Source organism: Symphalangus syndactylus, chromosome 11 (genome assembly GCF_028878055.3).
Source record: "Symphalangus syndactylus isolate Jambi chromosome 11, NHGRI_mSymSyn1-v2.1_pri, whole genome shotgun sequence".
In the NCBI taxonomy this organism is placed as follows: Eukaryota; Metazoa; Chordata; class Mammalia; order Primates; family Hylobatidae; genus Symphalangus; species Symphalangus syndactylus.
The window spans coordinates 39,905,304-39,920,015 of NC_072433.2; the positions used below are offsets into that span (position 1 = coordinate 39,905,304).

The 14,712-nt window shown below is 38.5% G+C and overlaps 1 protein-coding gene across 1 annotated transcript in view; it reads right to left on the bottom strand.

The window, feature by feature from the left end:
* The window catches only part of FTO (FTO alpha-ketoglutarate dependent dioxygenase), a 415,383-nt gene that overhangs the window by 210,373 nt on the left and 190,298 nt on the right, over nt 1-14,712 (bottom strand). Inside the window, 3 exon segments of the mRNA XM_055232690.2 lie at nt 684-707; nt 709-747; nt 12,733-12,852. Of these exon segments, the coding sequence (XP_055088665.1) occupies nt 684-707; nt 709-747; nt 12,733-12,852 (183 nt within the window).

Genomic DNA, 14,712 nt, shown 5'->3' on the forward strand with positions numbered 1-14,712 from the left:
ATTTCTTCCAAACCATAACTCTAATAGCAAAAGATCAAATGAAATACACTTTCGGTTCCTAACAAGGAAGAGAATCGTAAGTGGTTCATACGTGGGAAGACCTGCTTCTGACCAAAGTCCAAAATTATTCAGCTGGTATTCAATTTATCAGAGAAAAACAAAGAATCTTGGTAGAAAAATTACCTAATCTCATTTGTAATTCTCATTCTAAAAATGTATGGTGTTGCTTGTTTGCTGTACTCACAAAGCAGACAGGTCTTGAAAGTAGTGCAAATAATTGAATTTGACTTGCTTTCAAAGTAAAACCTTTGCAAATGCAAGATAATCAAATGGTTTTCATTTTATTTTTAGTTGCACATGTTTAGCACTTTGCTTCCCATGACTTTGATAGGAAGCCAGTCATTAAGGGGTGAAAGTGCCATACCTTGCAAAGAAATGCATTAGAGAAAAAAAGGTCCTTGCTAATCTTCCTAATCTTATCTCTAGCTGCTGGACTCACACAAACCAAACTCCATCCAGTCTAATCAAGCTTGCGAGCAGGTCTGTGTTTTCCCACTGCGATGGCCCTGCTTCTGCCATCTTTGAATATTCTCCACCCATCTCCATCTATCAAAATCCTTCGTATTCCCAAAGGCCTCTGTCAGAATCTGCTCTTCTCCTTTTTCTTCCTCTGAATTACTTACTGCCTTGTGCCTTATCAACCTGGGGAGACATAAGTCCTAGCTCTTTGTATAACTTCACACTTATCTGCAAAAAAAAAAAAAAAAAAAAAAAGGAGCAGATGAATGATTAAATGACTGGGATGAAGAAAGAGCACTTCTGATGTCACTATATTAAAATAGATTTCAAATATAATTATTATCCAATGTTTAAGGCTACCTTTCATCAAAATATCTCAGTAGTGTGGAATAATAAAAACTGAAATGCAAGAGAAGAGGATTCTGAATTTTCAGATTTAAAAGACAGAAACCAAGAGTCTTAACACATTGCCCTTTTTTTTGAGAATATTCTATTTAACTTTCAGATTTTTCAGACTGCTCATGTAAAGATCGAGTTCTTTCAGAGGTCTTATTTGCATCCAAAAATGTAATCAAGGCTATTTCAATCTAGACAAAAAACAACACTGCTTAATTAACTCAACTAATAAAGCCAGACTCTTCTCACATTAAAGAAAAAAAAATTAAAAGACAGATCCTGAGAATCCCAGAAGGCCACCCTGTGCTACTTATGCCAGGCTATGTGGATGCCATATGTATTCAAATTCTGTCTCAGGACAAAAGGGAGATGGGGCACTCTAGAACCAGTCGGAAGACTTGAGCATTGGCTACAAACACAACTGATTTCTCTCCTACAACAAAGTGGTGGGGAGGAAGAAAAATCTTCAGCCCCCAGTGGCATTCACATCAAAATCTTTTATAAGGCTTCAATCTTCTGACTTTACCTAAGGAATGAAGTCAGCTTCATGTATTCAGATAAGCAATAATAGCTCTGCTGCTTACAGAATTACAACCAAACTTTTTCCTTTGTTCTAGCAAAAGACTTCCTGTGAGAAAGCAGTCATCCTTTAAAGCTTTCCAGTCCAAAGGTCTCCCCTGGTTTGTATTCCCCTATTCCCGTCCCCCAAAGGAAAAGCTCAATCCACATCACAAGGCATTTCTTGGTTCCAAGCTGTACTGGTTTCTCAAGGACTCCTGGTGAGGAAAGAAAACTGGTCATTTGAACATCCTTTCCTGGGATCTGTCTGAAGTGTAGACAAGCAGCAAAGATGAATATTAATATGCCTTCCATCATCAAAAGCTATTGCATACCCAAAGGATGATAAATATTTTAATCAGTTTTCAGCTTGTCTAGAGGAAGTCAGTTTACTCCTCAGGGACTTCCCTAGTTCTGTGCCCAAAACCTGTCCAGCCCATGCTGCTTTCTCTATATAATTTTGAAAATTTGTAACAAGGAAGTCCAAGCTTTGTTGGAGAAGTCATTTAATTTTGTAACAATTTACTAAGTTTTTCCAGAAGAGGGAAATCTAAAATATGAAGGATGATAACAAATAAGACAAAACACTATGATTCTAACTTTTAGCAACACTGGTACTCTGGGAAACTAATAACCTACTTAATCCTCTCATTAAAAAAAAAAAAAGATTTTCCATATTTGCATAAGTTGTTTGCCTGTGATTGCTCAATCTTCTCAGCTATAAATGCCAGAGGCATAAAACAAGACTTTCCTCTGTGCCCTCAATATTATTTTGTTTTTAAAAAGAAGCTAAAGATGTTTTGGGGTATTATTGTGAGAGTTATGTTTGTTTAAGAATAAAACTAACCCAAAAATATTCCTGTGAAGCAGGTAATAAGAGGTAATATTTTAGGAAAATGTATAAAGTTAAAAAGAATTTATTGGCCAGGTGCTGTTATTCACACCTGTAATTCCAGCACTTTGGGAGGACAAGGTGAGAGGATGACTTAAGGCCAGGAGTTCAAGACCAGCCTGGTTAACACAGCAAGAACCTGCCTCTGCAAAAATAAAAATAAATTAGTCAGGCATGGTGGCTTGTAGTCCCAGCTACTCAGGAGGCTGAGGTGGGCAAATCACTTGAGCCCAGGAGTTTGAGGCTACAGTGAGCTATGATCACACCACTGTACTCTAGCCTAGGTGACAGAGTTAGACTGTCTCAAAAAAAAAAAAAAAAAAAAAAAAAAGATTTAAGGCCACAGTGATCAACACGGGTGGGAGGAAAAGGCAGGACTAGAACACAGACCTCATGTGAACTCTTTCTTTTAACAAATGTGTCGAGTACCTCCTATGAAGCAGATGCTGTTCTAGAGGCTGGGGAAATAAGAGTGACTAAAACAGACCAAGTCCCTGCTGCCCTCATGGAGATTATTTCAGGTAGAGACAGACAACAAACGGATATATAGGGTAATTGCAGTTGGTGGAAAGTGTTAAGAGTACAGTAGAAAAGAGTAAGGCCCTGCTACAATGAGAGAGTGCTTGGTCAGAGCAACTCTCTCCAAGAAAGTGACATGAGCAGAGATCTGAATGAAATGAGGGAGAGAGTCATGTAAATTACAGAAGGACAGACATTCCAGACAAAGGCAGCGGCACATGCAAAAATCCTGGGCAAAAGTGGGCTGGGCATGTTCTAGATATAGTAAGGCAGACATTAGGGGAGGGAAAGAGGGGGATCACTGATGGAGGTCGAGGAATGGACAGATCCTGCAGGGCATTAGGCCATTGCAAGGAAGGTGGATTTCTTTTTTTTTTTTTTTGAGATGGAGTCTCGCTCTGTCGCCCAGGCTGGAGTGCAGTGGCGCAATCTCGGCTCACTGCAAGCTCCGCCTCCCGGGTTTATGCCATTCTCCTGCCTCAGCCTCTCCGAGTAGCTGGGACTACAGGCGCCCGCCACCACACCCGGCTAATTTTTTTTTTTGTATTTTTAGTAGAGACGGGGTTTCATCGTGGTCTCGATCTCCTGACCTCATGATCCGCCCACCTCGGCCTCCCAAAGTGCTGGGATTACAAGCGTGAGCCACCACGCCCGGCCGGAAGGTGGATTTCTAAACATGATAATAGGTTTGAAACAGGGGAGAAAAATGACGACCTGACTTGTATCTCAAAGGAACATTCTGATTGGAATGGACATAGGGTAGTAGAAGCAGGAAAGCTGGTTAAGAGGCAGGCTATTTTATAAACGACGGTAGTTTTTACCAAGGTGGTAGCACAGGAGGTAGTGAAGGGTAGTCAGGTCATGAGTATATTTTGAAAGTAGAGCTAACTGGATTCACTGATAAATCAAGAGATACATCAAGAAGACCCCAAGGTTTTAGTCTGGGCAACTGGATGGTTCAAATTACTGAACTGCGAAACACTAGGGACTACAGAAATCAAAACTTGGGTTTTGGATATGTTACCTTTGAGATATTTATTACTGGATGGCTGACTGCCCACCCTTCACAAACAATGTTCAGGTGTCCAGGACACGAGACTTCAGTATCAGGAACATATTAATGTATTACAGGCATTGGTATATGCCACCACTGCCATCCTTTAAAAAATGTCACTGCTAACTGCATGAAAAGTTTACATCATTAAGTAAAATATGAAACCTCTTAATCCCCCAACATCTGTTAAAGAACATCTGATGCATAATTCTGGATATTTCATAATTTGTCATTTCAACTAATAATATTTAATAAGAGGGCTATATATGTTCAAGCTACCAGCAGCTCTAAGACTTTACAACCAATGCAGATATGGCTATGCAGATACGTCTAAAACATTAAAATTTAATTATGAATAGTGCCCGAAGACTCCAGATTTTTAGTTGAAAGCTAATTTTGTCAATCAAAAACAAGTAGGAGATTCATTGAGTGGTATTAAAAGAAACAAGTAGAAGATGATCTGCCTGAGATTTTTATAAGTATGAAGGAAAAATTTACAATTGAGTCTGTCACAGGTGGTTCCAGATGGACTGAGATCATGCAAAGAAAATGCAAAAAAAAAAATGTCAATCACATTTAACTTGTTAGGGAAAAGATGCTATTAAAAATATCATCTACAAACAATCACAGAGATCCTTTCAGTAATACAGAAAAAAAATAGATCACAGTTCCCTTTGGTTAAAAAAGGGTCATTATTTTGCAGATGTCAATGAGGAGGGAGCAGGATGGTGGTTATGTTACCCATAAGGCACAGAAGGGCCAACTGAATGTGTTCCCGGGGCTCTCTGGTAAGTCATTTTTTGGCACTAGGAGCACATTTCTCCATAGAGACATTTTTGTACAATATGGAAAGATTCCAAGCCCAGCCTCCCAAAGTATTTAACCCACAGTGGATAGACACATTGCAAGAGGAGCACTGAGTTCCAAATTGTTGTGAGTCCCTTCGGCTCCTGGACTGAACCCCAGCTCCAGAGGAAGGAAAATTAGGAAAGGAAAGGGATGCTGTCAATAAGGAAGACTCAGTCAACCAGCCTTGAAGTAAGGATTCCTCAGCTGAAGACTGTCCACGCTTCCTTTTAAAATCAATACTGGTGATACCTTGCATTTATGTGTGTTTTATATTTTACAAACTTTCTCATTGGATCATCATAACAATATTCTTCAAAAGGCAACAGTTTTAGCGATTATTCATTAACCAACTTGGGGGAAAAAGATTCTAACATCTTGATAATATTCCAAATAAATGGCACGACATCCTTTGGAAATCTTGCTTCCCTTTCAAAACTGTAGGTCTAGTGATTATTATTATTATTTTGTACACTACTTCATTCTTCTAGACTAAGATTCTTCTAGGATATTTCAGAGGTAAATATAATAAAGTAAATAATAGACTAGAGCTGAATTTAATCCCTCTACCATGCTCCCCACACACAAAAAAAAAACCCTAGATGAAATAAGGTACATAATTTGTTTTATGTTATATCTTTTCCAGGAAAAATAGAAATTTCTGACATTCCGATCTTGCACCAGAGTTTCTTAATTCATATCTGAAATGCTATGATAGTCTACTAGTCAAAGCAATCCAAAATAAATTCTAGCAGCCAAAGCTAAAATAGCACCCCAGGGAAAATAGCAGGATCTTCACATCTTTACATCAATTTGAATTTCAGGGTGGTTAAAACTATTTAAAGCAGCTGAATTCATCTTTTTTTTTCTTTACATATAGAATGTGTGAAATGTGTGTGTGTGCACAGATGTGTGTGTATTTAATGAAGGATGTCAAAATTTAGCCAAATCCTACGGAAACGAGGTTAAAACAGAAACCCTGGCTGTTTACTCCAGTTTTTCTCTCCACACACTAAGAGTTAAGAGAGATGGCAAGGCTGTCACTTGGAATTGCCTAGCTCCTGTCACTTTGTCTCAGCATCTTCAGCATTTTTAGTGTTGTTCTCATTGTGTGCAGAGCAGAGGCACTAGGAACGATCCTCTTAACATTCCTGAGATGTACCAGGCACATCCTAGGACTTGGTACCAATAAAACTCAACTCTCACATAGCTCATGTAAGGGTTAAAAACAGAAAGTCCTACCCACTGGTTTGCTCTGATGTTCCTGGAGATATTGTCACTGGATGTATCCTCAGTAGAATTCTATTCAACACCTCTGTCTTTAAGTACAAAGCTGTAGGCTGTAGCAGCTTTAAGAAACATAAGTATCCCTTTTTTCTGCTGCACAGTATCTGTGTGTGAAATTCTCTAAAGGGGTTTAAGTATTTACCCTGAACACTATCAGAGGGTTTCTAAAATTTTCCTTATCCAGTTGCAAAAACACTTCAAAGAGAATCATAAACACAGTCCTTTGTGCTTTCGAAGCACACTGTGTTTTTGAGGCTTAAGCCTGAATTCTCTTGGAATTGTATATTCTTTTTTCCCAAAAAGACAGGATACACAACACTTTCTTGTAAAATTCCTTACTAAAGGTACAGATACTCAGGGAAAAAAAGTGGAAAACTCTGAAATTCATAAGATAATCAAAAAAAGGAATCAAAACTTATAAGAAATTCATTGCTAAATTACATGTAAAATTTCTCCCCAGATGTTTTAATAGAACAATATAGCTGTGGGGAATTGGAGTGGGTGGGGAATTGGAGTGGGTGGGTAGAAAGGAGAATGGAAAGAACCAAGCTTCCCTGAACACTTTTAAGATAACCAAAAACCAAAGATTTAAACTAAAGATTTTAAGCTGCTCCAGCTGCAAGTGACTTTTTTGTTTTTCCAAATTTTCAAAGCTAAACGTAAAGGTCCCAAAACTCAGTGTCTGCACACCGGTTTCAGAAACTGAATTTTTGGATGCTTATGACTCTTTATCCACCTCTAATCTGTGCTTATCTTGAGTCACTCAGCACTGCCCCAGTCAAGAAAGAGAATTTACATTTTAATTTAAAACCACTAGACATCTCACATCTGATCCTAAATTACTATAATATACTCTGCTCCTAAATCAGAAATCCTAACCCTGAAAAATGGGAGATTGGATTATGTTGGCTGATGTAACTTAATGTGCACATTAACACTGAAAAGAAGGGAGAAAAAAATTATACACACACACACACACACACAAAAAAAAAATGGTGACTTTCCCATTAATGCAAACAAAAAAATTCAATATTTATATTTACATCACTTTCTTCTGCACATCCCCCAAAATCTTCAATCCTAGAAGGAAGTTTAAAATAAACTTAGCTAATTGAACTATAATACAATAGCAAATACCAGTATACTCAGTAAAAATTTCAGTAAATGAAAAAGCAGCCTTATTCCTGTATTCAGTTTTAAAGAATTTAATCTAAAGCACTGTGATGAGAACTTCATTAATCTCTCCAAAAATAAACAAACTACTGCTCGGCTCAATCAGTCCCTATGATTGTGTAACCTACATGAAGTGTAACCTATGCTGAGGAAGACTCATCCACACAGCCAAGGGCAGGCTCCTGGCAAGGGCCTTCCCAGATGATTTACACAGGCCAAAATAGCAGGGGAAAAGGCATGACTCATCTTGAAATTAAACTATTATAACTAACTTGTCAGGGACAACCTTTACCTTCTTAAGTACATTTCTCTCTTAAAACTTTAACAACAAGAAACTGGTTACATTATTAAATAAAACACCTACTCATTTTCCACATGTCTCTGCTCTCCTGTGCCAAATTTTAACATAAATGGATAGAATTAAATGTAGCCTATAGCTTACCTAACATAATTATATGTTGTGTTTTACACTGTTTCAAAACGGATACATTAAAATAATCCAGTCTTGGCTCCTACCCACTAAAGTCAATAAAGGTTATTAAGGCCAACTGCCATATAAATGCATTGCTGTAACAGCACAAGGAATTGTCAGAACAGGAAATGCAATTCAAAACATTCAAAACCATCAGGATCTACTTTTTCTTCTAAAAGAAAAAACCAAGGAAAACAGCAAGAAGAATTTCTCTCCAGTATCGAAATCATCACTACTTTTGAAAATGTTTACTCTGGAAACGATTGTCGAATATTTCCACTGGATTATACCAAATTGACCTTTTTTTTTTTTAAGGTCAATAGGAAATGAATAAATGTCATCAATTTAGAGGATTTCACACCTAGCATTCTTTTCTGTATCATTGTGAATTTGATAGTGTTAAAACATTTTTATAGGTAAAATAAATGTCAGTTTTGCAAAGAGCGATACCAGACCCTGAGAGACGAATGGCCTATCCGTTGAATCTCTGGCTACAGCAAGACTTCTCCACCTCACAGGAGACTTCAGCTTTTCATATTTCTCTTTACCCAGAAAGCAAAGCAGTTGTACAGTTTCTTTCAAATGGTAACTCTCTCTTATCCTGAAGAGTCTTCTCATAATACAATCATCTTGGATGGCGGGGGCGGTGGGGGTAGGAAGTGCGTCGGGTTTTAAAAAAATTAAAATAAAAAACAAATATTTGAATAGTATTATAGTGCTATAATGCCATCCTCGATAGGGAGCAAAGAGGAGGGGAAAGGCCAGACTAAATTCTTGGGTTATAAGAAGGCGTTATGTTGCTTTGGGCTTAATGGCTCATAAATTCATGAGGTAATATTCAGGGAAAATGTGATATTTTATCAGAATGTCATTCAAACACAAGGTTTAACATTTACATCACAAGAGCATGGGCGGAGTAAAACTATCCACCGGGAGAAAAAATGGCAAGAATAAACAGTGTGATAAAAATGGTGTTTTCTGGGACAGGAAATGGGAAGTGGAGGATGGGGGAGTTTTAGAGACAGCTGACTAAACTTTTTGAAATATGTGACTGGTTATGACATGTGAAGCAATTACTATTAATGGAAGAAAAGCGATTTCAAAGCTCATTTTCCATTCTCCTATATCCTTCCTGAGACTACACCTTCCAACCACAAAGTGAAAAAAGAACACAAAGACAGAAGTCACAGCGCAAGTCTCTTCCCTGGTACAAGGGCCGATAAAGGTTGCTTTACTCATAAGCAAAAGGGGAAAAGTAATGCACATATTCCCTGAGGTTTTTTATTTTCTCAGCAAAAGAGATCGATGTTATTTTGCAAAACAGACAAAATGCATTGATTTAAAGAAATACTTTCACAACACACACGATTTTACAATTCAAAAAAAAAGCATAAAGATAAAAAAGAATCATTTCTCTAAAATGATAATAATTTTGAGTAAGATAGTCCCTGGAAGCAAAGCGAGGACACTCAGAAATTCCATTTGGATTAGTCTAATGCTATAGAATCCAAATGTGCACCAAACACTGTACTTTTTATGTTAAATTGCTGTTGAATTTGTTAACCCACAACTGATATCCTGTGTTATGGAATCTTGGAGATTACAGCTAACTTGAAGCAACAGGGATAATTCTTGACAGTTAATGGTATTTTTGTATGCATTTTCCTGAAAGGCTAACATCTTGGGGCCTCGATCCGGTAGCTCAACATTGCCCCCTACTGCTTGCAACTGAGAAAATATGAGGTGGGCTGGTACCAAGTAGAAATCTAACCAGCCACTGCCAATTCCACCCGAGTATACAAACACCAGATGATACTAAACGAACAGAACCACAGAACCATAGACTCGTCCAACAATTATTCTGTTCTCTTTTCCAATAGAAAAAAGAAATCACTATGAATTTGTAAAAAGTCATTGTAAAAGGCTTGAAGCAATGCTTAAATTTAATTTGGAAGAAACATCCCTTTTATCTGGGCCTAAATCTTCACTCTGCTGATGAAGATCATCCCAAGGCATGCTGAGGAGAGACACTGAGGCCACTGATCTCCCTCAGAACACTTAGGAATGCCACGCCAACTGCTGGGAAACCAGCGCCAGAGAGTTCGCAGAATTGCTTTTCCTTTTAGTATTTTTTATACAAGAGCGACAAAACAAATAAAAGATATTTCCTCTTAACGAATGTGCCACCACCTTCAAATTATTTATACACAAATTTACATAGATATAACTAAATTCCTTAAATGAATTCATAATGAATATCACTTGTAAGCTCACAATACCAAATATTTTATTTTTTATTTGTGTGTGTGTGTGTACGTGAGACAAGGTCTCACTCTGTCACCCAGGCTAGAGTGCAGTAACGCAATCACAGCTCACCGTAGCCTTGATCTCCTGGACTCCAATGATCCTCCCATCTCAGCTTCCCAAGTACCTCAGACCATAGACATGCACCGCCACACATGGATAATTTTTTTTGATTTAGTAGAGACAAAGTCTCACTATGCTGCCCAGGCTAGTCTCAAACTCCCGGGTTCAAGCAATCCTCCCAACTTGGCCCCCCAAAGTGCTGAGAAGACAGGCATTAGCCACCATGCTGGGCCAGATTTTACTTAAAAAAAAATAAAATAAAATAAAATAAAGCTCTTGAACAAAAACAATTTTTTTTTAAATTTGGTTTTTGAAAAACAAAATCAAGGGCTGGGCATGGTGGCTCACACCTGTAATCCCAACACTTTGGGAGGCTGAGGCAGGTGGATAACCTGAGGTCAGGAGTTGGAGACCAGCCTGGCCAACATGGTGAAACCCCGTCTCTACTAAAAAATACAAAAATTAGCCAGGCATGGTGGTGGGCCCCTGTTATCCCAGCTACTAGGGAGGCTGAGGCAGGAGAATCACTTGAACTCGGGAGGTGGAGGTTGCAGTGAGCTGAGATCACGCCATTGCACTCCAGCCTGGGCAACAGAGCAAGACTCCGTCTCAAAAAAAAAAAAAAAAAAATCAATAAGAGCTCCTTTCTTATTTGCTCTTCAACCCTAATTCAGAGTTGTCAAATTACAACTTCAAAGTCAAGCTGATGTCTTAGAGCCAAGGTTCATCAACTTAAGAGGTTCTAACTCATACGTAAATGGACAGAATCAGAATTACACAGTAGGGAGAAAAAATGTTGCCCTGAAACTGAAGCTGCCTTTATATAAGCAGCCCATAAAAATGGAGAGCACTCAAAACAGGCTTAGTTTAGGAACAGAACTGACTAAGGAGATTTAGGCACAGACTTTTCATTAACTCCAATTCAGTTTCACAATGCTCAGTTTTGCATTGATTCAGGTCTTTGGAGAAATCAATTTTTGTGATACTATTAACACATTAAAAGGATTATAACATTCCTTCCCCAGACGTATATCCATGAAAAGGTATGATTTAAAGATTTGAGATGTCTGGAAAGTGAGGACTTCTGGATTCTGATCCAGACTTTTAAACTGGGGCCTTCAGAGTTGTGACTTGACATTTTCATTATTATAAAGTAGGAATTAGGGTAGATCCTATGTTAAGTGTTCTTATCACAATAATAATAATTATAACAAATAAGACAGAAGAAAACTTTTGGAGGTGATGGATAGGTTTATGGCATAGACTGCTGTGATGGTTTCATGAATGTACACGTATTTCTAAACTCAGGTTGTACACATTAAATACGTACAGCTTTTTGTAGGGTAATCATACCCCAATAAAGTGGCTTTAAAAAAATAAAATAGGGATTAGCAATAGCTATCCATTTTTGCAGATTAGTTCATTGTTTCCAGCACATTTCAAATTCTGTGCAGAGGTACTATCTCCAGAGTTTGCAGGCTTTTACCACTTTTCTACTACATTCCAAATCCAACTGTTTGAAGGCAGAACAATGAGGTGGTGAAGGGCAAGGACCCCAGAGGCAGCCTTCTAGAGTTCAAATTCCAGCTCACTCACCTATTAGCTGGGTGACCTTGAGGAAGTTACACAAACCCTTTGTGTTTTGGTCTCCTCGTTAGAAAAAATGGGGAATACATTATACCTATGTTGTGGGTTGTCATAAAAGTTAAAGAAGTTATATAGAAAACACATAGAATAATGTCTGGTACTTAAGTATTATGTAAGTGTTTGCTATTATTATTATTACTATTATTTAAATTAAGACAATGCAAGACCTCCACATGGCTTCAACCTGCCTTCCAGCTACATTTCCTCCCACATCATCTGCCCTACTTGCTCTTCTGGCCTTGTTTTTAGTTTCTGGCTTCTAATGTTCTTCCCCAGATCCCCCATCCCATCATACTGCTCAGCATCCAAGGGCCCCAAAAACCACATCTGCCATTTCACCACCATCCCAGCCGGCTCAAGTAGTCTGAATGTAATACTCCCTCCTCTGGAACTATGATTTTCTTTTAACATTTCACATCTATTACCAGATTTCAATTTAGCTAATGTCATACCTGGTGATATTCGTGCCCCTCTCCTTGTTCAACTGTTGGATCACAGTGGTTGAGAGCATAAGCTGTGGAGCCAGCCTGCCTGGGTTTCCACCTTGCTGTGCCACTTACTCAGTGACCCTGGGGGAGGCCCTTCATTTCCCTGCCCCTCAGTTTTCACATCCATAAATTAAGGCCTGGAAAAGTTTCTATACCTCTTAGCATTGCTTGTAAAAATTTTTAAAGTTAATACTGAGAAAACAGAGTAGCACCTGATGCATATAAAAATGCAAATGAATGTTAAATATTATTTTCGAATTGTTATCCTCTTATCACCACTTCATAGTATATGTCCAACACATGCCTTATGAGGAGAAAATACTCAATAAATGCTTATTGAACTAAACTGAGGTTGTACTGACAAAATCCTGGCTATACCCATCACCTTACCAAGAAGAATCTAACTTGATAATTAGGAATAATTAAATCTTAATTTGCCTATGCAAATGAGGCAGTGGAGGATTTGTATAACACAGCAGCCCAGAAAACACAGTCCCAGGTCTCATGGACTTACCACACCCTCCATCTTCTTCCACAGTGCTTCCAATTGAGCCATGGGTTGACACCACCAGTCAGTGCATTTTCTGTATCGATTGCCTTGAAACCAAAACTGCCTCAGCCACTCGAACTCGACCTGTGGACCATAAAGAGAAGATGGTGGTTTTAATACCCTTGTGATAGACAAGCGAGGACAATGACTTCATCTCTTAATTCTCCTCCAGTAACTTGATGGCCATAGGATGAGAAAAGGTGAGAAAGGTCAGCCTAACCAGTTCCCAGTGTAAGCTGGCATCTCCAGAGCATTTCTGCAAAGCTAAGAAAAGAGTAGTCTTAAAACTGAGGTCTGGCCAGACGTGTTGGTTCATGCCTATAATCCCAATAGTTTGGCAGGCTGAGACGTGAGGATCTCTTGAGGCCAGGAGTTTGAGCCCAGCCTGGGCAACATTGTAAGATGCTGTCTCTACAAAACAATTAAAAATAAATTGGCCAAGCGCAGTGGTGTGTGCTGGTCATCCTGGCTGACTTGGGAGGCTGAGGCAAGAGGATTCCTTGGGCCTAGGAGTTTGAGGCTGCAGTGAGCTATAATTGTGCCACTGCATTCCAGCCTGGGCAACAGAGCAAGAGTCTCTATGTCAAAATAAAATAAAATAAAATAATTAAAAAGCTGAAATTCTCTTACCCAACCCAGCTCACGCCAGAGAGGGGTTTTCAATCACATTTATGAGTCAGATGTGAGGAAACTATAAGTCAATCAACAACAAATACTAAGATCCTAATTATAAAGCAGGCTGTACTATGTTTGATGGGAAAGGCATAAACTGAATATGTTTTTATTAAATGTCTTTATTTAAGGCTGGTATTAAAGCGAAACACAGATACATATTAGGAAATATTAATTATAAGTTTCTTAAATTACAATAAATTAAAATAATTTACCCATGAGCCAGGAGGAGCTGGTGATAATCTTAACCTATACATATAAAACTAATTATGGAGGCATACATTAAACTGACAAAGCCATTCAAATTGTCACTTGTCAACTCAGGGCAGGTGACAATAGGTTAAAAAGAAGAGTAGCAAACATATTAGTACAAGTTGAATATCTCTTGTCTGAAATGCTTGAGACCAAAAGTATTTCTGATTTTAGAATATTTGTGTTACATACTTACTGGCCGAGCATTTCAAATCCAAAATCTGAAATGCTCCAATAAACATTTCCTTTGAGCATCATGTTTATGCTCAAAAAGCTTTGAATATTGGAGCACCTCAAATTTCAGATTTTCAGATCAGAAATAATCAAGTAACTTACTTTCCTTCCGATGAATCTACTATGGTAAACTTCAACTGTTTGCCATCTTGGCAGTCCTCCTATTCCAGCCAAATCCCACCCATCCCTTCCCCAAATAGCCCAGGTGGTCTGAGGAGGCTCCAGCTCCAATGCCAGGGGTGGAATATGCAACCCAGGTCTAGGCCAATCAGCCCACTAGATTCTTTAGTTACAGAACTAGGATTGAGAGGAATAGGAATATGTCCAATCACAGTAAGTCTCAAGACTATCAGAAACTACAGGAAGAAGACTCTGCAGCTATTTTGGCAGCAATGGGAAGAATGGAGCCAACATAGTAGGGGTAGCTGCAAGACGAAAAGACAAAAACCACATCCTGATGACATCAACTGACCTTTGATCAAACTATTCCTGAAGCTGTTTTTACTTAAGTTAGTTCAGGTTGAATGTTTTGCCTCTTGCAACTAAAATAATCCCAACATATTTAGATGAGAGGCTGAGTTAACCTATGGAAATATAAAAAATTGTTTTCTATCCATTTTCTAAGTCTTCTGTCATTCATCAACTTGAAAATCAAGGTACAATGCTACCGATCTCAAATACTCTTTTTACCACTGCCCGCTAAAGAAATGTGGAGCCACCACAGCTTCAGGCTGGGTTGTCTGGCTTTGCTAAGGTGATCATGTTCCATATATAGACATGGAGCTA